This window comes from Solea solea, chromosome 15, assembly GCF_958295425.1.
Source record: "Solea solea chromosome 15, fSolSol10.1, whole genome shotgun sequence".
In the NCBI taxonomy this organism is placed as follows: domain Eukaryota; kingdom Metazoa; phylum Chordata; class Actinopteri; order Pleuronectiformes; family Soleidae; genus Solea; species Solea solea.
The window spans coordinates 23,518,489-23,545,652 of record NC_081148.1 but is presented as its reverse complement, the minus strand read 5'-3'; the positions used below and the strand labels follow the sequence as shown (position 1 = coordinate 23,545,652).

The following is a 27,164-nucleotide window of genomic DNA, read 5'->3' as shown; positions in this document are numbered from 1 at the left end:
TTTTTTGTGCTTCTGAAACCTTTTATACCAAGTAACCAGCTGAGAAAATATTGAGCTCTAGAAGTAACTCCATTATCACCAACGTTGAAATACAGTGGTGTAAATACAAATAAGTCGAGTAAAGTCAGCTACGGACTTTTCACAGTGGCCAGATTTACTCTCTCCTCATCCTCCTCTTCCTCACTTATACTTCCCACACTGGTATAGTGGGATTAGATCACAATGGAGCGAGAGATAAGATGACTCTGATTATTATTGTTAGATCCTGGTATATACAGTAGAACAGTATTTCTGATTTTCCTCCAAGTATCACGAGAGGAAGCTGTCGTACCACTGGTGCTACATGTACCACACTTTGAGAACCATGGATTTGTACATTTTAATCTCTGGCTTCTTTTTTTTTTTACCCCTCCATTCTTTTGAGTAACCACGATGTTAGGGGAGATTTGGCTTCTTGTAATTGCTGAGTTTATTGTAATTAATCACAATGGTGAGACTGGCATTATTAAGTTGATCTGTATTTATTTTCAACCCTGCGGGGAAATAACATGGGCTCTGGCGTCCCCTGGATAATGACTGCTGCAGGAGGGTATTATAGCTAATCATCGTTGCGCAGAGCCAAAGGGATTTGATTTATTTAGCGCACCTCCAGACATTGTAAAAGCGAGAGAGGGGCTGATTTGGGAGGGGCGTGAGGATTATTCCATAGCTGAGGGATATAAATAAACCCCTTCAGGGAGGGATTCTTCCTGCCAGAGAGCGGTTAGCCATGTGCCGATCCACGCTGAGAGGAAGTTCAGCGCGGAGCATCCTCACACATACTGCATTAGCCTTAAGACGGCTTTTTGCACGTGTGGTGGTTTTCCTGAGATGTGATGCGTTCGACGTATTCCTACTTAGCCATATGTTGGTGCAAACATGTCGACGCAGAGCCGGGTAATTAGTGCTGATGAGGCTTGAGCGGGAAAACGAACCCTGCAGCTACACATTATCCTCGATGTGCAGCTCTTTAAAAAGCGCCTTGATGAGAAATCGATCCCTCTCTGGCGTATTAATTTAATACTCTAATAATTGGCCGGTGTGCTGTGGATTAGAACAGCTAAGGCATGGCTTTACATGAGGTGAGTTAATGGAATGTTGTTTTAAAAGTCTTAATATTAAGTGTCGGCAGCCTTTTTTTTATTTTAATTTACCACTGTAGCCTTTAATTTCCCTCAAATGCGGGGAGGAATGTGGAACTGCAGGTACTCGTGGCTGCAGCTTTATCATTTTTGTCCAGACAAATGCGATCCCAGCACGGCATCGCGCAATGTGAAGAAAAAGAGACTGCATGCGGCCTTGGCAATATTGTTGGAGTAATTTAGTATCAGCAGGTGAAGCTGTGGCACAATTCACGAACGCCCAATCACAGCAGCTCCTCCACATTCCTTTTAAAAATAGAAAATAGTTTAATGGGCCAGAAGGAGAGTCCAGGGCAGCTTCTCTCAGCAGAGCTTCCAAAACCTCAAAGGTTTCCAGGGCCTTGTTGGAAAAAGCACTTAAAAACTAATGTGGAGACTAACAGTGGAGAAAGCAGTATAAATTGACCAAAATACCAATAAATAATAAGCTTAAATGATCAATATTCCAAAATTGAATTGGTATATGTCAAATGTCCAGTTTGGGAACTACTGTCACAGCAAAATCTACAACGCATCTAAGATAACTGTGTTTTCTAGGGCTGATAATATCATTTTAAGCTCAATTGTTCGGCATTAACAATATCACAAAAAAAAAGAATTTAAGAAGATAATATCTGCAGCTACACAGTCAACAGGGAAAAAAAAATGTAATCTGCATTTCCATGTGTCTCACTCACAGACTGTATATAACAATGGTTGAAACCTGAAAAGTAAAACTTTGCCACCAGGGGGCGACTCCACCACAACTCCATTTGAATGGTCTTTGGGAAAATCTACTTCTCACTTGATTTATAACCGTAAATGAGATGAATCATTACATTTTTTTTACGAATTTTGTTCAAAATAGACAATTAAATACAACACGAGTGGACACCAGTGTGATTGACAGCTCACAGGTGATGTCTGTCAACGTCTGGTTTTCAAAATCTGACAACGGTCACGTCGTAAATCTCACGGCTTCAAAACAGGAGGCCATTTTTTTACAACCTCAAGACTTTTTATGTCCAGTCGTCCAGCGTTTGATGTGTTTTTGACCGACTCACTCTCGTTGCAGAGCAAACTGAACCCACTCAACGTGACCCCTCCCATCCGAGCAGTGGACATGGACAGAAACATACAACCCCCGTCAGACAGACCTGGCATTCTCTACTTCATCCTGGTTGGTAGGTTGATTTTTCTATGTTTATATATAATGTCCGTTGGACGTGTTTAATGGTTTCTGGACTTTTGAAACTCTTGTGAGGCCCCATGCTACTATAGATAATGAGGCCGTCTGGATTTATTTTTGATTTTATGGCTGTAGAATTGTCCAAAAAATGTGAGTGCTTCCTGCTCCGTTTTCCAAGATAACTTCTGGTAGTTATTCAACTGTTTAGGAACAAGCTGACATTCACAAACAGTCTAGGAGTTACTTTAATGATAAGTGCGCACAGAAGGGTTAAAATACAGGCAGAAAATGACATTTAAACCTTTAATCAGGCATCTGCATATCTCTTAAAACAAAGTGCTATTTATAATCATCCATAAATTACGCATGATAACCAAGACTGTAACCATATGCATTGTCTTTTCCATTAATTAGTTCTTAATGTTTGAAGTCTAATTACAAAATTAAACATTGTCCACGGCCCACACTTTTTTGGAATCACTGGTGATTTGACTTTTGAGAGATTTTTCTGAAAGTTTCTGAATCCCATCCGTCTCTGTCTTGCCTCGTCTGCAGGTCATCCGGCGACGTATTCCCAGTATTTCTCTTTGAACCAAACCACCGCAGAGCTGCGTGTCCTCCAGCCCATCAGCAGGGACTTGTATCAGCGGTTCACGCTCGTCGTCAAGGTAAACGGCAAAGTTTGGATTTTTAGATTCTGTTTTCGTTTTCATTTCGTTAAAGGTCACGAGTCAGTCATCTTTGCTCTGATTGTGATCAATTTATTCATTTTTTTTTTATTATTAATGCACATGGCTGCATTTTTCATCAATCAGTACTGACAGACATGTAAATATCTTTAGATTGAACATTTTTCACCCCCAATTTTCCTCTCAACAGGTAATGTGACTTTAATTAGGGTTCCACTCCATGGGTTTTAACCCTTTAAAAGGGCACTCATTAACTCATAAGAATATACAAGAAAATCTTTTTAAATTGAAAGGAACTTATTTGAGAACCTTCTAGACCTAGAACAGCAATCCTGCATGTTTTCTATGTTTTTCCTGCTTCGAACATCCAACTGATTTCATCAACTTTCTATCATTAGTTTTTGAGTAGAGATGCAGGAGAAGTCTGAGCCGCATGAGTGTAGTTGTGAGCATCGCAGGCCTCCATTGATTGGTCAAATTTCATGGTAACACAGATTTGGGTGTCTCTGGTAGTTTCTAAAATATAGTTTTTTACCTGGTAAAGGGTTAAGAGAGCCAGGGTTGAGCTATTGTTTAAATGTGAAGGTACGTAGGTCACCCTAAATGCTTTACAATGCGTGTATTCAACAACCTGTCAATTCTGCAAATGGCAAGATTGTGTTTTTGTGACATGAATGAACATAAATCTACTAAACCCACCTGTTACGCCTAAAGTCTTACGATAATAAATAGACTCAACAGCTGCTTACTCCGCACTAGAATGATAATAATCAGTCATTGCCGTTCATGCAATGATAATAATGTGAGTTAATCCTGCAGGTCTAATGGGGGGAAAAGAAAAAACGTACTTGTAAATTGTAAATGTGATGGAGACTGAGTGGTTTAGCCCAACGGAGGCTATCGATTGTTCCTCTTGCCGCAGTCTTGTCCAGAAGGCAGTTTAATTAAACACCTCTGTCGTCATATTGTGCCTCATCAACTCTCCCTCATTCCTGGGAAAACTTAAGCGGGCATCCCTTTACCTGCTCCGACCAGATAACCTGAGTCCTGAGGACCATTAACCTTATCTGCGGCTGCTCTGTAGATGGGAGGGCTGCAAAGATATTATGATTTATGAACTAAGTGGAAGGATGGGCTTTCTGTGCTCTCATGAATCTTAATTTGGAGTCGAGTCGGGTGTTGACGCTGGAGAGCAGCAGCCAAGACGAACTTTCCATCCACTCCTGACACCTCTAAGCACCGTGTAACCTGCTGTTTACCAGGGAAACCGGGGAGCAAAGTGGTGAGAGGCAGAGGTGAAGGAGGGATTGATTATTTTAGAAGGGCTTTTTGCGTTATTTTTTTGCAAGGCTCTTGCATTGCTGGAGGAAGGGGGGTAAAGCAGGGGGTGTCAGGCGAGGTTCCAGAAGAAGACCAAGATAGATACAGAGGAGTGTAAGAAGGATAGTCGGGAGTCTTATCTACCTGAGTCATAGAGAGGTGCATTAACCATTGCTCTAGGAAGCAGAAAAAAAAAAGGGGGGGAAGTGAGTTTTATACTTGGGCATTTCGGTGGCTGTGACTCAGCACAGTATGTGGTCTACATAGCTAATGCTTTGAAAATACAGTGGTAGAATGCACTGCACCATCTCAGGCATGTTTTATATGCCATTCCAAGGGGAACAGAGTAAACAATATGGTAGAAAACAGAGATTGTGATGAAAATCTTCTTAAATCTGGGCTTAAACCTTAGGTTGGCATTAGGAGATCTAAGCAGTAATGTAGAGGGGGCTCTAGGAGGTAATGGGAAAACTACTTCTTAATTAATTTTATAATATAATGCCAATAAACATTTCCCTGAGGAGTTAATGGTCCCAATCACTAGTTTTACATAGACCACAATGTCACTTTCTGCACCAGTGTGATTGACAGCCAGTATCGTCAAACAGGAGCCTGGTTTCAGGCGACGTCTGGTGATTTCCAGTTTCATAAAACCTGACATTTATCTGCCCAAATCACAAATCTCCAGGCTGCAGAGCAGGAGTTTGTTTTGAAAGTCAAACATCCACTTTCTGTACGTGGTAGTTCATTTTAAACTGTTTTTTAACCGTTATAGATGAATGTGTTTTATCAGCCTTCACCCCAGGGTCCATCTAGTTGTGCAGTGCTTTGTTGGATTGTTATTGGCTACAATCAGTGAGTGAAAATGCTAATTTCTTCTTTGTCATCTTCATGTTTTTGGCAGTGAAGCAAATTATTGCATCATTTGTGGCACAATGCCTTGACACGCATTCATCGTCTGGCCGTTAGCCATCAATGGTTGTAGAGAACCTTACTTTTTGTTGTTTTAAAATGTGCTACAGAAATAAACTTAATGTAACTCAAGTTCATTTTTCTTATTTCATCATTTGGATCAGTTGAAAGATTGATTGAAAGAGGAACTGAAGTTAAAAGGTAGAATATAGCATCCATGGTAACATATAGTCAGTGAGCTCCATGGTGTTTTCTTCTCCCTTCGTCTAAAGTTGTGTTTTCAGCATGGTATGGTTCAATTTGGTACGGTTTGGAATGGTAAAGCCCTCGGTCAGGCAATAACATCATACACGACACAACAGACAGCAATGGAGGACGTCCAGCAGCTCGGCCGTTGCGGTCACAAAGGAGTTAGAGTACCTTTAACTCTGGTACCCCAAGGGAAGGGTACCAAAAATGGAACCATTGGGGCCAGTTATTTTTTTGGTACTATTCCTTATGGAAATAAAAAAACAACCGTTCATCACTGTAAAAAACACGGCTTAAATCTTTAACACCAATGCCTCAAAATGTCCGTCTGGATTTTTTGGGTTATTTTAACCATAAAAGAGGCAGAAAATGTCCTGTAACTAAATGCTTTTGCCTGTTTTTCCAGAATAACGTTCAATATTTGGCAGTTAGTAAATAGTGTATTAACAATTTAAAATTAAGAAAAACTAAACTGTACTTAAATTTAAATAGTATAAAACATATTTAAAATATCATTCGGTTGAGTTTTTGTCTCAATGTCCATAAATAGACCTAAAAATGGAAACTATGTACAGGCGTTTTCCCACCTCTCTGGTGACAAAGACTCTGATTCGCCAGCTTCTTGCAACAGGGTGAATAAAATTACCGTAATAACCACACATTGGCTTTCATGTGCAACTTGTCAGCTTTCAGAAACTGCTAGAATTTTTCCGATAGCACAAACGCGTAATTGCGTAATTACGGCGATGCAAAATGCACTTGTGCAAACGTGTCGTCTGTGATACACTCGGTGTTAAAGGGGTCATTCAGTTTCTGCCATGTTCATAATATCACAAGTCATTCACAGGTAGCTCAGGAGTGAAAATCAAACCCATCTGCAGTTCCATTAAAAGTCGTCACAGGTCCTGGCGGAGCCTTATCCATCAAAATGACAATGGCATGTGGAGATGGAGAGGAAGAGTCTGGTTAAATGGCAGAAAAGAAAAGAAATAGATGCAGTATGACACTTTGCGGATGATGGAGTCATCATAGGAGAATCAACACTGAGTGATGAGCGGTGAATCTCCTGCAGGTCTGCATACATATGTGTGTGTGTGTTGCAGTGGAGAGCACAGGTCATTTAGCACTGCCTTGCCGAAACAGGGACACCACTAAAGAGCAAGATCACCGGGGAACGCTGTATTACTACACGCTGCCTTTTCTCTCTCAGACACACCAATGTCTGTGTGGGAATGTGAGTCCGCCACACACACACAAACACAGTCTGTCAGTAAGAGCACAAATTCCCTCAGGTGTTTGAGTGAGAAGATTGCATCTGTGGGTCGTTGCAGTGTGGGTGTTCTTTATTATCACGCGGTGCGAGGGAATAAGGTTGGAGATTTGTGAAGGATAGTCTGCGAAGGCATTGACAATAATAATAAGTGTGAACTCGAGTGGAGTGAACCACCGCTGGAATGGTCCAAGAGCGCAAGCAGTCGTAGCGGAAACGACACAAGACAGTAAACAAGGCGGCGTCACAGCTTCTTGGCCTCTCGTCCTTTAATATTTAGCTGTGGCACAGTCATTTTTCCTCTTACACTTCGGCAGTGAATTTTAACAAATTATTTCCAGGTCATGGTTGAAGCTGATGTCGCTGCACTCCCCCTCTCCATCTGTGTTTTCAAAGCCACAGTGTTTCTCGAGTGTCCCTGCGTGGGTGGCACGATCGTCACTTAAATACAGTACAGCACGTGTTTGCTTTCAGCGGGTGAATACTGCAGTGAGACAGCAGAAGTAAGACTTTGCAACCACAACATTGCAAAGTTGCAAAGAAAATATGATTCATCCATCCATTTTTAATCCATCCGTCCTTTTTCCATCCTTGATGGTTTGCGGGGGAGCTAAAGCCAATCCCAGATGACATAAGGCAAAAAAAGGTGGAATGCATCCTGGACAGGTTCACTTTCACGTCACTTATCCAATAATATGCATGTCTACTAGCCCGGCACGGCATGGTTATTTTGTGTTTTCATCAGTGATATTACCTGCTACCTGGTACTTTTTTTTAGTACCTGCTCTGGCGAGGTTCCAAGCGAGCTAAGGCAAGAATCCAGCTGAACAATGCCGAACTGTAGGTCAGTTAAAAAAGACTTAACAATCCTAAAAATCTGGGTTAATCTCCAACAATTACCAGGGATATGTTTAAAATCTCAATATTTAACAGAGGAGTCTGGTGTATTTAGCGACAGCATTGCTGATCGCAATCACGACCGGCGAGCCACATCACAAACCCTGCTCCCGTCATGGATGAAGTACTGAACAAATAGTTTTAATTAACTGATTCTAATGATTCAGAAAACAACTGCTTTACAAGTCACTAGTCACTCGTTTGTGTGTGTCGTGTGTAAAATGAAGTCATGGCAGTTTCATGCATCAGTGATGACTCCGCCCACATTGATGAAGTATTATTTTGTAGTGGAAAACCAACGTAAACCGTGCCGAGACGAGCTGGGACCGCAATATATCCCCGTATTTGAAGTATGTAAGTAAGTAAATATATATGTATATATATATATATATAATCCAACCTTAAGACCCAACTTTTAAGTTTTCCTTTGTTTTTGTTTTTTTAAAAACACCTGTTTTTTTGGTAAAGTACTGTGTTGCCAAAGCTGTCAAACTACAGATAAATGAAACGGGGTGGAAACACATTTATATTCAGGTGATTGTGTTGTACAGTTCAGGTTTGTCTTCCACTGTCTGTGAGACAAATGCAAAATGACTTGGGATGCGGGTTAGTCGATTTTTCATTCATGGGAATGTGAATAGCTCTGGAGATTTATGTGTACGCTGGTTTGTAACATTTACTATGTGCAGTTTCAACTGCAGGTTTTCTAGGATTGTGAGACTGTGGAGTTTGTGTAAAAGAATATTACTTTGCATTCTCATCACTTCACTTAAATGTTTGTGTGTAAACATATGTAGACTGCTAATGGTGAGTCTGCTGTTGTTATAATTCACTACAGTGGCCTCCATATACCAGAAAACATGGTTTTCTTCTTCTTTTTTTGTTGTTTCTTTGCTTTTGTAAGGCTCACTTTCAAAATGTAAAAGGCTCTGGCTTGTTTGTCCATTGCGGGCTTTTGTAGAACCATGATGGAGCAAGTATAGCAACTTTCTTTACCCATTCTGTACCGGAAACCTGATTTGTTGTACGCATGTGCAAAGTGCAGTTACTTCCTGTTGAAAGAAATTGGAGCAGATTTGATCATTTTAATAAGAATAATGTAATATTTGATTTTCTTTCAAAATAAATACTCGTTAGGGGCTAGGGTTACAATTAGGGTTTTTTATTTCGGTTTATTGTGGGTAAGTAGCTGCACTTTTGCACATTTGACCTTTGTAAAACAAGTTCTTTGCTTTTATTGTAAGGCTGTTAAAACCTTGATTGAGCAACTTGTATGCATTTTCCCACTATTTACCATACATGGTTGTTTTTAGCGTAAGGGTTTTGTTGTATAGCTGGATGGTACATGTCTGTTTTTGGACGATCTTACTAACATGCTGAAGAGATGACACTGTGTCAACTTTGATTTTTTTGCCATAGATAATAGATAATTCTCTGGTTTATTCTTAGCTTTTGCATATATCAATGAAACTGTGAAATCAATTCAGCTGAGTGTGCACACAACAAGTGCGAGAATACTCTTTGACCAGTTAAGTGGTTAATTTTAGTATTTACTCACCTCTTAATATTTCCATAGAGCCTCTTTCAATTATTGGTTAACCGTTTGACAAAATGGCACAAGCCACTAATTACTGTCTCCTCCTACAAATGAGGGTATTTGCTGTAAGTGCTCTGGTAATTACTGAGGCTTAATTCCAAGTGGACCTTTGATTAAATTTAGTCGATGTAGGTTTTTTTTGTAATTGAAATGACAATGATATATATCACACTTTTCTGCCTTGTGGCAGCACAGTGTTGAGGTGGCACTGACACCTCACAGCAGAAAAGCTTCTTGATTTGAATCCTGGCTTGACTGGGGCCTTTTAGGCTAGAACCTATTAAAAGTAAGACTCTTTATACTTGCTATTAAAATGTGTTCTGGATGTGTCTCCTGAGACCATATGGGGTCAGATCTGACGTCATCAGAGATTTTATATCTCTTTGCATTAACAAAATTCTTTTTTTAATAGATCTAACCGTACAAATGTGTCTGCTGCCAGTGTGTCTTTGTCTACGAAATCAAGTTTAGAGAGGTTTTAAGAAGAGGCAGGAGCAACTGAGTGAATAAAAGTCTACTCACGCTGCTGTAACATGAAATACAATATTTCTGCAGTGGGTACAAATTAAATAATGGGTGCTGAAATGGCAGTGGGTCAAAGGGCATTTGAGGAATTGAGGAAAACAAAACCCAGACGAAAAAATGACAAAAAAATGTGTGATTGGATCTGAGGATGCATATCAACATGCCTAAAAATGGACTGTAGTTCATGTGACCGTATTTTTAGGTCTTTAAAATGCCAGGTTTGTGTTGTTGTCAGGTGTCACTGGAGCAGAGTAGTATGGATGTATTCTTCCATGTGATTGGATGACTCGGGAACGACGTTAATGTTTCCTCTTTGTTTGGACATGAAAATAGAGGAGATAATTTGTTAATTTGAGAGTGACCTGCAGGTCTGAACGGTTGTTGACTTGTCCCCCGGCTTCTCACCAAGTGTCAGCCGGGATGGGCTCCATTTCCCCAAAGAATAAGCAATGTGGCTAGATGGATGTGTCTGTGCCTGCAGATTAGGGGCCTCATTAATCTTGAGCACATCACTGTCATTGTCATGATTTAACTCATTATTAGTACCTCTTTGTAAATTTCCACTTGACTAGCTTTCAGTTTTGTGTGTAGTAAAAAAAAGATACTGACCACGACTTTCCCTTTCTCTTCTTTTTTCCAGGCTGAGCAGGACAATGGTCACCCCCTCCCGGCCTACGCCGACCTTATTATCGAAATCCTGGATGAGAACAACCAAGCGCCATATTTCCAGTTTGCCACCTATCAGGGCTACGTGAGTGAGTCCTCCCCTGTTGGTACGACCATCTCAGCCAGTGCCAACCTCTCCACGCCCCTGGGAATCATCGCTCTGGACAATGACATCGAGGAGGTAGAGAAAGACCTTTTATTACACCTGTACTCCATTATGCCCATACTTTTTTAAACAATGATCATGTTTCTATGAGTTTTTGACTAATTTACTAATAAACACTTATAGAAAAGTCACAACTACAAACTCATTCACATGCTTTTATAGCTTTTAGTAATACTACTGTCAAAGAGTATTTCTCAAATGAGAATTTTGGATAAAATAAGTAGCTGTTCAAATGTTTCGACTGACTCGTGTTCATCATAATTAGCCATCAAAATTATTTCTATATTTTATTGTTACCGCTGATGAGCTATGCTAACGTAGCATCTGTGCTTAATTTGTTTAGCATGTTAACACAACACCTTTTACTATGCTTCAGAGCCAGTAGTAATAACGCAAGCGTTCAATTAGTTTCACTTGTTTATTTTTGGTGAAATGCACCCATTCTTTCTTCTTGTCTCGTCTTGTTCACCTAGTGTAGCTAGTTTAGCTCATAGTAGAATTTTAGACTTAGCACAAAAGCATTTTAAAATATGTAACATATATAATCAAAATTTTTTAAACTATTGTCACATAGAGTAAGTTGCAGCCCTACACTTATCTCATCCATGAACAATGAAGGTTTTTAGTTAATTGATTACAGTATATTCAGATCAAACATCGACAGTTATTCATGTCATTGTGTTAACAAGTATTTTTGTTTCCTGCTGTATGTGTTTCCCTGTTGTAGCTGGCTCCTGGTGATACGCCTGTAGGTAAAAAGGGCTGTTTCCAGATGCACACACACACACACACACACACCACAGTCCTCTATAGGGATGTCTCCAGGTTTTTGCCCCTAATCTAATTTTTAAATATTGAGCACCAGTTTAATCTAATATCCATATTTTCCTGCATAATACCGCCTGCACTGTGCTCACTTAAATGCTCAAAATTGGCCTCCATTTACATCTGGACAAGACACAAATTCAGTAAATAATGGATTCAGTAATTCAGAGTCAGTAATATGTGTCGTACAGTATTTAGTTTAGTGTTTTATCTCATGTATTTGGAATGAGACTGCTCGGTGTTTGAACAGGATTTGAGCCAATTTACTTCATCTCCACTTTAAACAGTGCTGGAGCAAGAGCATTAGCATTTTTGTTTAGTTTTGTTTGTTTTAAACTGAAAAGGTGCTGCCCACTGTGGCACATTGTCAACATGGATATTGTTAATTGGTAGTTACTGAGTTTTGCTGTTTTTCCCTCAATGCAGGGTTTTGTTTATTTGGATACAGCTTTTTGTTTTTACTGCTGCTCTATCTGAAGCTCAGTAGATTCCAATAAACAAACAATTAGCAGCCGATATTATTATTATTTATTTTGCTGGTACTGATCAGATCACCACCCCTAATGTTAATGTGTGCATCACACTGTGAAAAAAACCAGACTGAGAACACTCATCACTGCTGGAAATGTCCTCGCTACCCATGTTGAGCTATTTGTGATCTCAAAATTGCATTAATGCAAGTTAAGAACTAAGCAGGTCTCCAGCAATGATGGGCGCCAACGTGGATCAATCTGGCTGATGCACTGACTTTCCTCTCCCTAATAACAGTGTGTGTGTGTGTGTGTTTTGCCGTGCTGTGTTCTCCTTAGATGCAAATGCTTGTCATTTGCATATATGCAAATACATTAATGTTTTGTTGTTTTTTTTATTGCTGTGGATTTTTACTGTTGCATGAGCGGAGACTTATGCAACCGCTCTCGTTGAATACTCTTTGAATGCTTTAATATTTCAATAGACTTTCATGAATAGATTGGAGTGGGTGGAGGGTGTTTGACATATTTGTTTGACATGGTTAACAAACTGGGTGATTTTTCAGGTGTGTGTGTTTGTGTGTTCACCCACCACAGTGTAATGGAAGTGTTATATTCCGTTCCTGAAGAGTTTATTTTCTAAAAAAAAAAGAGTGATATTTTATGATTTCTGCACATAGTTTATGCAGCCATTGCTGGTACACTGCATTGACTTCCATTCATCTCGTAAAAAAGCATTATCCCTAACCTTAACTATAACTAGTTAATGTCTAACCCTAACCCTAACCTAACTTGCAATTCAATTCTTAGCCATAAACTTAACCAGCTCCTCAAAAACGAGGTTCTGCCTCATTGGGACCAGGTTATGGTCTCCATGAGGACTACTACTTCTGACAAGGTCAGAGTTTAAAACGGGAAAGTTCGGAAAAGAGGTAACAAAAGTAATGTACGCTTTGGCTTGTTTTGTCCATCCTAGGCTACTTGAAACATTGCGGTACAAGATGTCAGACTTAGTTAAAGCACAATGTACATGAAAACGCAGTGTTTACATTCAATAAACAAGACGTATTCTTGGTGAAAACCAAGCGATTATTGGGGGGCCGTCCACACGGAAACAGGTTAAGGTGAATAGGCATCCTTTTTTTTGCCGGAGAGGCGTTCGGTTCACACAGAGATGGCGCTTTAGGGATTCTGAAACGGCATTTTATTTATCAACTTCGTCTTCTCTGTTTAACGGTGCAACGTATACAGCGCTACAGCTATGGAGATTTATCCTGAAACAATGTTGTCTTTATGGGGAATTATTTGAAAACGGCAAAGAAAAAGATTGTTTACACTCCATGCCGTTTCTGTCAAACTAACAACCTATCATCAATTTCTGCCCATGCACCCTCCCGAATGTTACTCGGTGCACCTTTAAATGGGTAAAATACAAGCACAGACACAAAAACAAATGACCACTGCCTTTAGCTCATCGTTCAAAATATCTGTTCACTCAGTCTGTGGAGGAGATTAACAAATCAAAGTGGAGTGCAAACACAAATAACAAAATCAATGAGCCACTCAGTCATGATGTTTACCAAAACCATAATTGAGAGGACTCGCTGATGGACGGAAATCGAAGCAGTGAACAACAATAGACTCCGGATTTTATTTGTCGAGGCGTTGCAAACCACAGCAAGTGATGACACTTCTTTGGTAAATGATTTGGTAAATGAAAAAAAACATGCTTTCAGCATCTGGATAAGATAAATAAAAGCTGTAAAAGCCCCTTTAACATCTACTTAATGTAATCACTATTTATCCTGACAAAGGAGCCAAAGCAATAATGGGTCTATTTTATTTAGACATGAAACATTTCCTCTTTCCCCCGTCTTTATTGATGCCGTCTTGTTACAAACACACTGGTTTCTACTTCCACCTTCAGTTACTTCCACCTTCTACTTTGTTTTCCTCTTCTGAAGACTGAAGTGAGTGGTATGCCGTTGAGATTACATTTTCAACTCTAATGGATCACATTGTTACTGTTTGATCGGATTTTTCAGTCCCACAGCTGCACCTTTGGAAGAAAAGGGAATGATGAAACACTCCTGTTGTCATAGTAACACCTCCCTCTTTGTATATCTTTATGTTGGAAGACGAAAGACCCCATGGTGAAGATTACCTTGAATGACTACACCACGATCTTTGCCCTGAACCCGACCGGATTAATCCGTTACCTGAGGCTCCTCAAACCTGTGGACCGCGAGATGCAGATGACCTACACGTTCACGGTAAGTCAATTTTCCAAGACGGCGCCGGATCCCCGTGACCTACATCCGTGCTTTTTATGTATATTATTAGAACTCACACAGGTCGGCACCACACAGAGGCACTTTGCTGAAACAAAGCTGAGCTGACAGTTACAGAACAATATGACCTTTATCTGCAGTCTGACTGCAGACGGTTCACTTCCCTCTAAAAATGCACACCCAAAGGTGGGTCGGCTCTGTTTGTTCAGGTGAAAGAAATACAAGATTTTATGTAACCATTGTATGTGCGTTATTGACTATATGTCTGAAATCTTTCTTGTAATTACCTCTGTAGGAGCTAAAACCCTCAGTTTATCTTATATTACTGTTGCTGGCCTGTTCACTAGCATGGAGGAGTTTTTAACAAGAGGGTGAATTTGGCTCTGTTATTTTCTGGTGTTTCGACGTCAGACCAAATCAGATTTTTAAGCATACTCAGTAGCTTGAGATCTCAAATATTTGGTTTGAGATCCAATAAAACCAAATATGGAGGTGGTTTCGAATGTGATTCTGATCGTATTTTCACCATTTGGGACAGAAACAGTCCCAGATTTCTGTTGTCCATGTTGTTTCTTTTGTTTAGACTACTTCTAACTATAGAAATGCATGTAGAAGACTAGACTTCTTGCTATATATAATGTGAACAGTTGGTCAAATCTGATTTGGGGCTGCAGAGTCTTTGGATTGAATGGATTTTATTATGTTTCGTTTTTTTGCCATGGATTGACCGGATGGCTACTTCATTTGTATTTACCAGCCTTTTTGGACTTGAAGAACATTATTGACGCACGCAGCTTGGACTGTTTGTCAGTTTGGCTCATGACCTCTTAGCGGCGTTTTTCATTTGTTACTTAATAGTGGCCAAACGACCACTAAACAGACTTAGTTTATGGTCGTGTTTGTCTGTTTCCATCCATTTTTGCTAATGCTTTATCTTCTACGTGAGGGTCAGTAATCATAGCTGACACAGGGCGAAAGGTACCAGGGCAAACATGGAGATGAACAACCATTCAATCTCACACAAGCTCTCCGTGCTTTTGGGCTGTGTGAGGAAACCGGAGAGCCTGGAGACTGGTGACCTTCTTGCTGTGGGGCAACAATGCTGGACACTACACTTTATAGTAATGATAAAAAACCTTGAACTGAATCATCTCCTTTTCAAACTTGTGGCACAAAAAAATGAGGGCTGCGATGGCGAGGCGAGTAAGAGAGCGCTGACAGGGTGGAACGGATGGAGAAGGGGTTTCAGGAATCATTTGTGACAGTAAAGTCCCAGCGAGAGTGAAAGGTAAGATAGAGAAGACAGTTGTGCGACCGGCTGTGATGTATGGAACGGAGACAGCGCCGTTAACGAGACAGGGAAGAGCCGGGGATGATGAGGTTCCGTGATGGTGGAGTGATGAGGGCGGACGGGCTCGGGCATGAGCGCATCAGAGGGGACGGCACATGTGGAGAGGTTTGGTAATAATAAGCTGACGGCGGCAACATGGAGGCGATGTGGACACGTCATGAGAGGAAATGAAGAGGATGTTGGAAGGAGAGTGTTGGGGATGGAGCTGCCAGGCATGAGAAAATGAGTAAGGCTGAGGAGATGGTATATGGATCTTTAATAGAGTAGATATAGGCAACTGGACTCGCCTCAGTAATATGGATGTGCTGCGAGAGAACATGAATGCGGCAGGTGTGATGTAGAAGGATGTGGAGGATAGAGAGGATAGCGAGAAAAGGGAGGTGACTCTTAATCAGAAACAGCCAAAAGCAATTGTGTATAATATACATTTTATTTGTAATTACAGCAGCAATAAGAGTAGATGCAGTAACAATGTGTACATATAAAAACGATGGTATTAACAAGGGCTCAGTATAATAATAATAATAAAAGGTTAATTTGTCCGCCCAACACTTATGCACAGCTTGAATGAAACAGAGAAACTGGAAGTGCTGCAAAGTGCAAACGCTGAGGCATTAACCTTTCTGAAGTAGGCATTTTGTTACCTCAGGCATATTTCACTTCTTTAGATGTATTAATCAGTTCGTAAGGTACATTTCTGAGCATTCCTAATCAAGACACATTGGAAAAAGATGGTTTACACTGTCAACGTGGAGTTAAAATATCCGTGGATTGCAAAAAGTACAGTTTTAAACATCATGAGAAACTACTGAACTTCTGCCATTAATTGCGATTAAGAAAAACAATCATTTAATATAAAGATAATACTATCAGATATGGATGTTGCAGACTTGCAGAATCCTGTAGAAGTGGATCCTGTTGTTTGATATGAAAACAAAGAAAGACAGAGAGGGAGAGCTATAGTCTATAGGTCTTGGATCACCGGAGCCAGCACTAGCCTTCAGGTTCCATGAGGACTCTGAGGCTTATTAATGGTTTTTAATGGCTGACTCACTAAAGTAACTTGTGCTCGTGTAACTTGCTTAAAGGCATCTTGGGAAATACAGCAGCTGCCTCCATCATGGAGGATTCCCTTGGATTAGAAAGCAGCCGCAGCAAATCAACAGTGAGCTCGGCAGGGAGGATTTCCTGGGGAGAGAGAGCAGGGATGATGACGATGATGATTCCGTTCACTGTCGATTCTGTTATAATCCAGTGTATAGTTGCTTTGGATGAGGAGTTTGCTACTGCCTTACTACAGTGTTGGAAGAAAGACAATTGCAAAAAAAACAATACAAAATAGGGCCGGCTCCAGAAAATAAAATGTACCTGATTTGAAGGTGAAAAGTATTATGGCGCTTTTCCATGATACAGTTCTAGCACTAATCAGCGCCACTCCACTCGACTCTACTCAGTTTTTTTTGGCTTTTCCATTTAGAATAGTACCTGGTTCCTCTGGCAAGGTTTCAAGTGAGCTGAGTCGATACTATAACGTCAACAGACTGCCGGCCACCGATTGGTCAGAGAGTGTCGTCACCAGAAGAGTCATGAGCGCGAAGTCCGACATAAGAATCAAATTTAAAAAATGCCAAACTGTAGATCAGTTTAAAAGACTTAACTAAATCCTGCAAACATGCGTTAATCTCCAACATTTAACAAAGGAAATGTGTAAAATCTCAATATTTAACCGAGGAGTCTGGTGTATTTAAAGCACAACCCGTCCATCCGTATTTCAGTTCAGTGACTGTGACAGAGGGGTCATGCATGAAGTACTGAACAAATTGTTTATTGTTTATTTTATTTTGCACAGTTTAAAAGAAAAAATACAAGATTGACAAAGAATACAAAGTAACATACAGTGCAGGAAGAGGCAGAAAGCCTAGTGGGCTTATTTGAAGCCTCTACCTAAATAATGTTAAAATTTCACAATATTTGAAAAGAAAACACAAAATTAACATACACAAAAAAAAAATCATCCAACTATATAAAAGTGATAACAAACTAATAATCACAAATTATATATAGTAACAAAAAAAACTGATTCTAATGATTCAGTCACACCAAAAACAATTGCTTTAACCATCAGACGTGCCTGATCATGTAAAAGTGCCATAATACTGTTCACCTTCACTTCAGTCTTCATTCTCAGTTCTCAGTGCTAAGAATACTTTCTCGCTCTTGCACTTTACAGCAAAAAACGATCGTGTGCCTCCATTTTGCAGTGGTGACTGTGTTGAACTTTTTTACATTTTGATTGCTCCCCGGGCTCTTTAAAATGGATGCTGCGTCCACCGTGAGATTTAAAGTCAAACCTCTCCTCCCGGATCATCAGCAGCAGTTTAAAGGTCAGGGCTTCAAGTTCCATCAGGACTCGGAGGCTGATTAATGTATACGGGGTGTTCTTTCTCTGTCAGCATTACTGCAGTTACACTGATGTCAACAAGCCTGACCCACCAAAGTAACTTGTTTTCTTGTTACTTGCTTGGAGGGGATGCTACGGCATCTTGGGAAATACAGCCGCTGCCTCCATCATGGAGGATTTCTTTGGATCAAAGAGCATTGGCAAATCAACAGTGAGCTCGGTGGGAGTGATTCCCCGGAGAGTGGAGGCTTGATTCTGGTCTGATGTAATCTGCGTTTGTCTGGGCTGGCTGGGGCTCTTTGGACATCAGCTCCAGCAGTTAATGAAGATTTTTGTATGTGCCGCGTTGACCCGGTTCATTCCACATATGCAGAGTTTATCTGGCATAGTTTCCCCGGTGGAATTGAACATGACGTGTGGTCCAGTGTTTCATTTTGAAAAGTGTGCAGTGGCTCTGTAGAGTGTGTTTCTTACGTTTTTTTTTTCTTTCTTTAAATGGATGCTGCGTTCACTGTGAGATTTAAAGTCAATATTCAAATGGTTGCTTTTGCTGAACTTGTTTCCCTGCGTATTAAAATTTCAAAATAAAAGGACGGCCTTCCGAGTTACATATGATGTTTTAATTGCCATAGCTGCCTCGACACAAAAGCTGTAAATATGCATGTTTAATGTTATAAAGTGTATTAAGTGTTATTTGTCTTGCTACAATTATTCATACAAATTAAATGGTACAGTCATTGGTATAAATTAAGTCAGTGGGCAGCATGTGAAAACTCATTTATTTTTCCTTCCTATTATTTTTTTTGCCGTGGAAAGTGGGAATGTAAAGGTTTAGTCGCATTTTATTATATTCAGCAAGCAATAACAAAGTACCGGTGTTACAAAAGAACACAATAAACACAATATAACGTGTCGCTAACATGTGACAACATCGGTGGATGGTTCCAGAGATGGATGAATATGTTGTCTTTGCTGATTTGATTAAAGGAGCTCAGGACAGACGGCTGCAGACTCTTGGATGAAACTAAACAAATGTTACAAATCATTTAATTGCACTGTATTTTGTATCATTTATTGAGAAATGGACAAAAGCAGCCATTGAGATCAAGCTCTGTTTTTCAAGGTCACCCATTGCAAAATTAAATGTAACTAAAAAAATGAGCATCTTAATATTTTCCTCTGCTTCTTCTGTCATGATGAACGTCTAAAATAACACTTGATCTTATAGTCGGTACCGACTATAAGCAGTTGACTTTTCTGGTGTGGGTTTGCAAAAATCGACCCGGGCTAGTCACAGCCTTTGTAGACTTTCATTAAACTGACCAATAAAAGCAAAAGTGACTTGAAGTTGCACATGAAACACAGCCCAGCTTTACTGCCATTATGTCTGATCACACTTAACCAGTGAAGTTCTTTCAATTCTCAAAAGGTTGTCACGGAAAGAAAGTGTGGCATCAAATTAACATCATGATTAATCTGCACATCCCGACCTACAGACAGAGATTAAGAGAAAGAGCTTTGATACAATTAAGATTAAAAAGTAGCTTTTAAAAGCTCCTTGTGTTAATGTTTCTGTCGGTGTGAGACACAGATTACTGTATATATTCCGTGTTTTTGCAAAGATATGTGGCCGCACTTGCACATGCATGTATGAGTCAGGGAACTCAAACTTCCCCCCCTCCTTGCATCTCTTAATTGAGGCTGTGGCTGCAGAAAAGCAGCACAGAAACACCCAGCGTGTGTTGTTTTCCTATAATTTATATGTTATCATGTGTTTATGTCCAGCACCTTTACTGGGAATGTTTACCCGCTCCTCGAGGCATCCTCCTGATGCACGCCATAACAGGAAAGTTTCCACTTGAGTTCTAAGAATGGATATTTTTTGTTCGTGGGAGAGAAAAACAGAAAAACATGTATTTTTGTCTCCTGCCACAGTTATAGTTCACATCTGTTTACCTCCACGTGTCTGTGATTGTTGCCTGGCACCACTTTCCATCTCCCTTAAAGTATCACAGCCACCAGTGACGAATAAAAGAGCAGTAACTGCCTTTTTTAGAAGAGCTTGTACACAACATATTAGCAATGAAGAAACTGAATATTCTGAACCAGAAAACTGTTTTAAAGATACAAACATGAATTGGTTGAACAAGGCTGCTTAGCTGTCGCATTACTCTAAACTCTTTACACCGTTGTGCTTGGAGATTAAATGTATAATTATGTGTTTCTTTGTTACCTTACTTCCGAAGTAGCAATGATTTGGCTGAAGAGCTTTAGATGTTGTAAATTAGAAAATGGCTGTGTCTAAACTGCTGTTTAATTTTGATATTATGGACACAGGTGTTATAGACTTAATACTTGAGGCCTAACATTGTTTTTGTCACAATTACAGTTTGGCATTTCACAAATGATGTGTGAACCTGCAGTTAAACCCCCGCCCCACACTAGGGGATAATTGGCCAGATTGTAGGTTGGTTTGAACAGATTATCCGGCCAAATTATCCTGTAGTGTGAGGGATTAAGCAGACACATGAGAGTCTTCCTTTCAAATCTTACGTGTTTGATATTTACGGCTGAGCAGCGTTTGGTGGCGTGAGCAGAACCCCGCAAGAAACAGATGTTGCGTACTTTTGGTTGATTCTGTCTTTTCACCCATGACTTCATCCATTGTTTTTTGGGTTTCTTAGCACTAAACTAAACGGCAATTAACTGACGACGCCGACACGTTAAAAATCATGTTTCTGTGAGAGCCCAAATCCCTGGAATCTCCTCCCTGAATCGTGTGGTCCGGCGTCTTGACTGGATTGACTAATCTGTAGCTTTGTCAGGATTAAAAATGTTGAAAAGCTATATAGATATATACACATATATATATATATATATTATACATATACATATATGTATATTTATATAGATATATACTGTGTGTATGTATATATATATATATATATATATATATATATATATATATACATACACAGCAGTCTTTTCAATGTAATTTACTGTAATGCATTTCTTCCACCAGTTGCATGAAGAAATCAAAAACTGCCTTCTTGTCAAGGTGATGAATCTACTCAATATTGAAAATTGACTTGAAGGAAATATGCAACAGTCACAGGTCTGGATCGCCACACTGGCTCACACCACCTGGGTGTTATCCCATAGTTTTCATATAGCTGGTTAATCCACATTCTCAGTCTCTAGTTAGGATAAACCTCATCCCTTCTGATTGACTTCATTGAAAGCTACTTAGCTCTAACAGAAGATTGCAGAGAGTGTTAATGCCCGCCCCTTCTGTTCCATCTCCTCTTGCCACTGTCTCAACACATTTGCTTCACACACACTAACACACTCATCCTTTCCTTTCCTAGACAAACCTTTTGATCCACTCTATATTTCCCTGGCCAGTGCTTTCTTCAGCCAGTTTATCTGACGTCTCATTTCCTTCGACTCCCGAGCGTCCAGAGGGACCTGCATGAATATCCAATCACAAACCTTATAAAATACATACTTACCCACAAGTTATATCCTCAAACCTTCATTAGGGAGTTGCTCTGAATCATACAGAGTCGAATTGAATTGATCCATAATTAAAAAAGAATTACATCATAGCCTTATTTGTCTAGATACAAATCCAATCGTCCTCTGAGGCAGAGAAACACACACCTTACGCATATCTTTCATCGTGTTCTTGTTGCATAAAGAGAATGAACAAGTAACAAATGAAAGTGGAAGTGACTTTATTTCACGAGCTGTGATTTATTTCAGCGTTGCAGTCGACGTTATCTATAGTTACTTAAGCTACGATGTGCGTTTCCCCTTTTTTTGTGTATTCACAGATGATGGCATCAGACGGCGTCCAGCTGAGCAGCCCCGTAACTGTCAACATCCTGGTCCTTGATGCCAACGACAACACGCCCACGTTCGCTAAGGTCTCCTACAGTGTTGAAGTCTTCACAGACATGCAGCCGGGGGAGACGGTACTCCAGGTAAACCAATCCAACCTCCCTTCCTTCCTTCCTTCCCTCCTACCTCTTCCTCCTCCTCTTGTTTCGGTCTCCTGCCGAGGCGCATCGCTGCATGTCGGCGTCTTTGTCCCCGTCACGCGGAAATCTGTCACACACAGTCGTTCTCGCCCCAAAGCAAATAACCGCAACAATCCGGAGCGCTGTGTTGACAGGGAAAAACCTGGGAACGGTTTCCTCCAACTCATCTCCAGTCATGGCAGACAAATCAGTGAAAATGTTTTTATATCTGCATCCTCACTGTACCTGAAACCCAGCAGATCAGGGTTAGCTGCCATCATGACTTGAATTTTGCAACCATTCACCATAAAAAGGTTTAATACGCGGTTTTGAGTCAGTTGGGATTATTTTCATGCGCTGGGAACATTTTTAATGTTGTTTTCACGAGTGCACTGGATTAAAAGGTCATGATATCCTTTTATTTTCTTCTCTATCATGCTAACCCCATGCTAACCCATGTATCCTCCACATGAGAGCCACACCCTGGATAGATCACACATATAGAGACAATATATATATAGACAAACAACCATCCACTCACAATCCAGCGTCCAATTTACCTGATCCCCAAATCTGCATGTTTTTGGATTGTGGGACGAAGCTGGAGAACCTGGAGAACCTGGAGAAACCCGCAGAACATGCAAACTCCATGCAGAAAGGTTCTTCTTGTTCTTCTTGTTCTTCTTGTTCTTCTTTGGTGGTTCTTTAAAAGCGTCAGTAAACATATTCCTGAGGAGTTAATGTCTCAATCCTGAGTTTCAGTTCCTCTTCAAGAGAGCATGATAGCAGATTTGTAAATTGTGTTCTCATTTAAAAGGAAATAAACCAAAAATTATGAAAGAACATTGTCCAATAGGAGCGTGGTTGCAGGTGATGTCTCTGAAATTCACTTTTTGGCCAATTCAGGTCGCCAGTTGGCTCAAAGACAAGGCGCGATTCAGAATGTGAGTCGATAACCTGCTTCCACTGAGTCTGTAAACGTTGGGACTTCCGTCATTTGGTCGTCTCTCGTTTGGCAGCAGCAGCCGTGATCGCATCATCTCTTTCCGCTGATCTGTCCTTTCAGCCGCAGCCTCTCCAGAAGAATGTCACACACTGAAAAGGTCAAGTTTAATCTGTCTTTAACAAAAAAAACAAAAAGCAAAAGCAAGCTGTTCCACCTACACTGAAATGAGGCCAAGGGTCACAGGGAGTCCTGGTATGACCGCTTAATCGATTTTTATCAGCAGTTTATGAAAGCCGCGTGCCACTTCCCGAGGATGCTGCTGCTGCTGCTGCTGCTGCTGCTGCTTATTTGATGCTGCTGCTGCTGCTTATTTGATGCTGCAGCTTTTTATTGTAACATAGGCTAATGGAAAAACGAAGCCCGGGTAGCTTGGATTAAAGTTTGAAGGCCTAAGAGATATGAAGCCGACTATACCAACAGGGTTCATAATTACAAGCAGCAGGATGCCCTAAATCACTGGCTTGAAGAAAATGGTGTCGGCCTAATTTGATGTGATAACAGATTCTGTATGATTATTACATGTTTTTTTTTTTCTCTCCCTCTTTAATCTTACTGCTTGAATAAAATCCTTTTTTTTTTTGGTCAGCTATCTATCGTGTGATTCATTTGAATCCTTTAATTGATCATTAAGGAAACCAAACTGTAATCGGGAGCGCGAGGAAGTTGCAACCGACAGGAAAAGTCAGTGTCAGGAGTGAGTACAGTGTACTTTTAGTTAAATGTCAACCATTTTGTTCACCACCCACACATGAATCAAAGGTCATGTGTCCAACACACAATAATAGGGCGACAAAATAAATTCCAGGTTGGCGAGTTGACAGTCACTCACAAAACTCTGCCCTTGATGATAAAATGGATAAAAGCGTTTGGCCACACCGTCGTTTCTACACTGTAAAACTACACTTTTGTACATTTATAACGTGTAGTTGCATATTGTGAGCGTGTGATTCTTTCTTTCTCTCTCCTCTCGTCTCTCAGTTAAGAGCGGCAGATGCCGATGAGGGAGCGAACGGCCTGGTGACCTATGAGATCCTCGCTGGCGCCCAGGGAGATTTCGTCATTAATAATCGCAGCGGACGCATCACCGTGGCACCTGGTGTCACTTTAAGTGTCGGGCGGTCCTACGCGTTGACAGTCAAGGCCTCCGACAATGCACCGGAGACCCAGAGAAGGTACAGTAGCCACCGGGAGTGACAGGTTTATTATTGTAGCGTGGTTCATGTGGCGCACAGGAGAGACGGATGTTTCAGAGTTTGCTCACACTTAAAAGAAAACGCCGTATGTAGGAAACCCGAGGTTTGTTATCAGAGATTAAGGAAATGTTACACTGAAACAAACAAAGGTACAGACAGGTTTTGATTCACAGCATGCAAATTCTGTTTATGTTAATGTTGTGGAAAAGTCAAACAAATGTCACTCCCACTTTGGGTTGATGAGGAGTTCAAGTTTCTGGGAAAGAATGGAATTACAGGGTTGGTTCCCACACGTTGACTGAATTTTAGTACTTTTCAAGGACTTTCCTGGACCGATTCCCTTCAAATTCAAGGCCAGAATGTGCTGATACAGCTTAAGATGGGCAGGGCAACCGCTTCGTCCATGATGGCGTCCACTTTTATTGATTTGCACCACGCTCTGCATCTGGATAAGAAGTGATTGTCCTTTTTTGGGATCTTGGGTCAAAGTCAGTCTTTTCTTTGGTGACAGTGTCCACAACGATGCTAGCAATTAGGACATCATTGTACATCAAGTGACGCAGGGCATGAATCAGTAACAAACAAGGGAGACATTTACCTAAATATCAACTTCAATTATTTCTTGCACAAAATCCAATCACTTTCAACGGGCCTTGAAATGTGTGAACTTTTAAGGATTTCAAGGACCTGTGGGAACCCTGGCTATAGCACTCTCCACTATTTCTCCCTTGGACTGCAGTACCCATTTCAAACTCTAGTTGTATGTCTCACACATAGCCTTTTGAAGCCACTTTCACATTAAAATTAGCAGGTATATCCAGGATTTTTGAGCTCTGGTGAACCCATGTAAAGAGATGAGGAAGTTGGAGGAAGAAGACAATTTATGATCTTTTAATTGGTCCAAATGAAATTTAAAAAATATTGAGCACTCTTCTGAATTGTTTTCTGCTGCTTTAATAATGTTTAATAAAGAAGAAGAAATGTTTACTTTGGGCTTTTAGGAGCTGAAAAGGAGTGCATTTAACCTGAGAGGGATTAAACATATTCACACCTTTCAAAAACCGGTTTAAACGTTGTTTTTTTTTTAATTCAGCACTTGCTCAAAGTGATTCACGTGTTTTCATGGAAATGACACAGAAAAGTCCTTTGTGCTAAATATTTGAGAAACACTATTTCTAACAAGCTGTTGTGAGTTAAAAAGCATTGGAATCATGTCATGAAATGTCTCTTCTTCATCTTGTCATTACACAATCAAACGACTGACGATGTGCCAAAAACCTCAGGTCGGAGTATCAGACATTGTTGTCGGAGGTGGAAATAATTGATCTATTATTTATGTCACCAAGCAAAACAAAGACTAACAGAGACACATTCAATGGAAATTATTTACAACCAGTCACAACAGGCTGCAGATTGACATAATTATACAGTAGAAAGGTTGTTTTGCAGACATTTAACAAAAGATGTCGCACACGATGAATGAATATTAAACACAGCCGTCAGTTCCATTTTCATTTCTTTCCACTGTGAACAAGCAGAAAGATTTCAAGAGAGCTGATCAGATAAATGAGAGGATTTTTTTATGATGGTTTGACACAGAAAAAAATCTATTTGTGATGCCATTGTGAAACAAATAACCATGGCACTTATCAGAAATGCGACTTCTTTTTATCCTTTCTTTTTGTATCATTAAAATCACACAAAGAGCTTTGCTAAGGGATTATATATGAAGAAGGTTGTACATCACACTGTGGGTACGGTTCTCCGTGGTTGTCAGGGATAAAGTGATGGTGTCAGTCAGCTGATGTGTGGCTTTTTTTTTTCTACTCCAGGAGCTCCATAACTACAGTGTACATCGAGGTTCTGCCTCCCAACAACCAGAGCCCGCCGCGCTTCCCCCTCATCACCTACAACCTCGAAATCAGTGAGGCCATGAGGATAGGAGCTATTCTACTCAATTTGCAGGTGAGTGTTTGTGCTCTCGCGAGTTTGAGGATGACCCTTTTCTATTCCACACCATCATGGCCGACATCCACAGCATCTGTCCTCAGCTGCTCAGCTAGTTTATTTTTAAATGACTGTGTCCCAGTGCACAAAGCAAGGACTATAGTGAAGAAGAACTTGACTGGCACCTTTGGGATGAACTGTGAGCCGGGCCTTCTCGTCCCACATCAGTGCCTGTCCTCTTAAATGCTCTACAGAATGAATGGACACAAATTCCCATAGATGCAGTTGAGGAAAGTCTCCAACATGATATATAACGATATATAAAAATCCTCAGTGAGCTTTACCAGCGGTTCGGCCCGAGTAACTGCTCCTGCTCCTGAGATGCATTTTCAGATGTCCTGAAAAACCAAAGAAAAACACAGAAAAGCTCTGGCTCTTTATTTAAAATGTTTAATTATTTAAAAGGTACAAAAAGTGATGAAAATGTTGCTTCTTCACATGTTTGTTAAGTGGTTTAATACCAAAGAATTGACACAATTGTACAAACACTGATGAACAGCAACGTTCCTCTACTTATTTAATCGTTCAAATTTAGTAAGGTGGTTAGTTCGAGATATTTTTGTCACTTTACAGGGACTTTAAACTTTCTCTCTGCTTTTATCATCTATATTTAAACGCATGTCCGTTGATGGAGATGTGTTTCAGAGGGCTAGTGTAGCTATGTGCTGTATCAAATCACACTGAGCTGCGTTATCAAGTGGTTGGAGCAAGAGCCTGAAACATAAAGAGAGTTTCTCGCCCTTAAATGAAAATTTTAATTGTGAATATATCAGCCTCGATCTCTAATGACATATACTGTACATTTCTTACATAAAGCCCCTTTAAGCTTTTTGGGCAACACTATGAAACTCTTGTTCCTCCACTTCAGTCTTCTCATTGCGTAACTGGCTTGTAGTTTTTGCTTTAATGGCACCACATGACCTTCAAGCTCCTTGCTCCTTCAATTTTTTTTCTACTT

At 40.3% G+C, this 27,164-nt stretch overlaps 1 protein-coding gene across 1 annotated transcript in view; it reads left to right on the top strand.

Annotated features, from left to right (window-relative positions):
• The window catches only part of LOC131474194 (protocadherin-15-like), a 260,291-nt gene that overhangs the window by 130,875 nt on the left and 102,252 nt on the right, over positions 1–27,164 (top strand). The window contains exons 11-17 of the mRNA XM_058651947.1: positions 2,236–2,344; positions 2,905–3,017; positions 10,449–10,655; positions 14,074–14,208; positions 21,815–21,964; positions 23,985–24,178; positions 26,032–26,164. Of these exons, the coding sequence (XP_058507930.1) occupies positions 2,236–2,344; positions 2,905–3,017; positions 10,449–10,655; positions 14,074–14,208; positions 21,815–21,964; positions 23,985–24,178; positions 26,032–26,164 (1,041 nt within the window). The remainder of the gene's footprint in view (positions 1–2,235; positions 2,345–2,904; positions 3,018–10,448; positions 10,656–14,073; positions 14,209–21,814; positions 21,965–23,984; positions 24,179–26,031; positions 26,165–27,164) is intronic.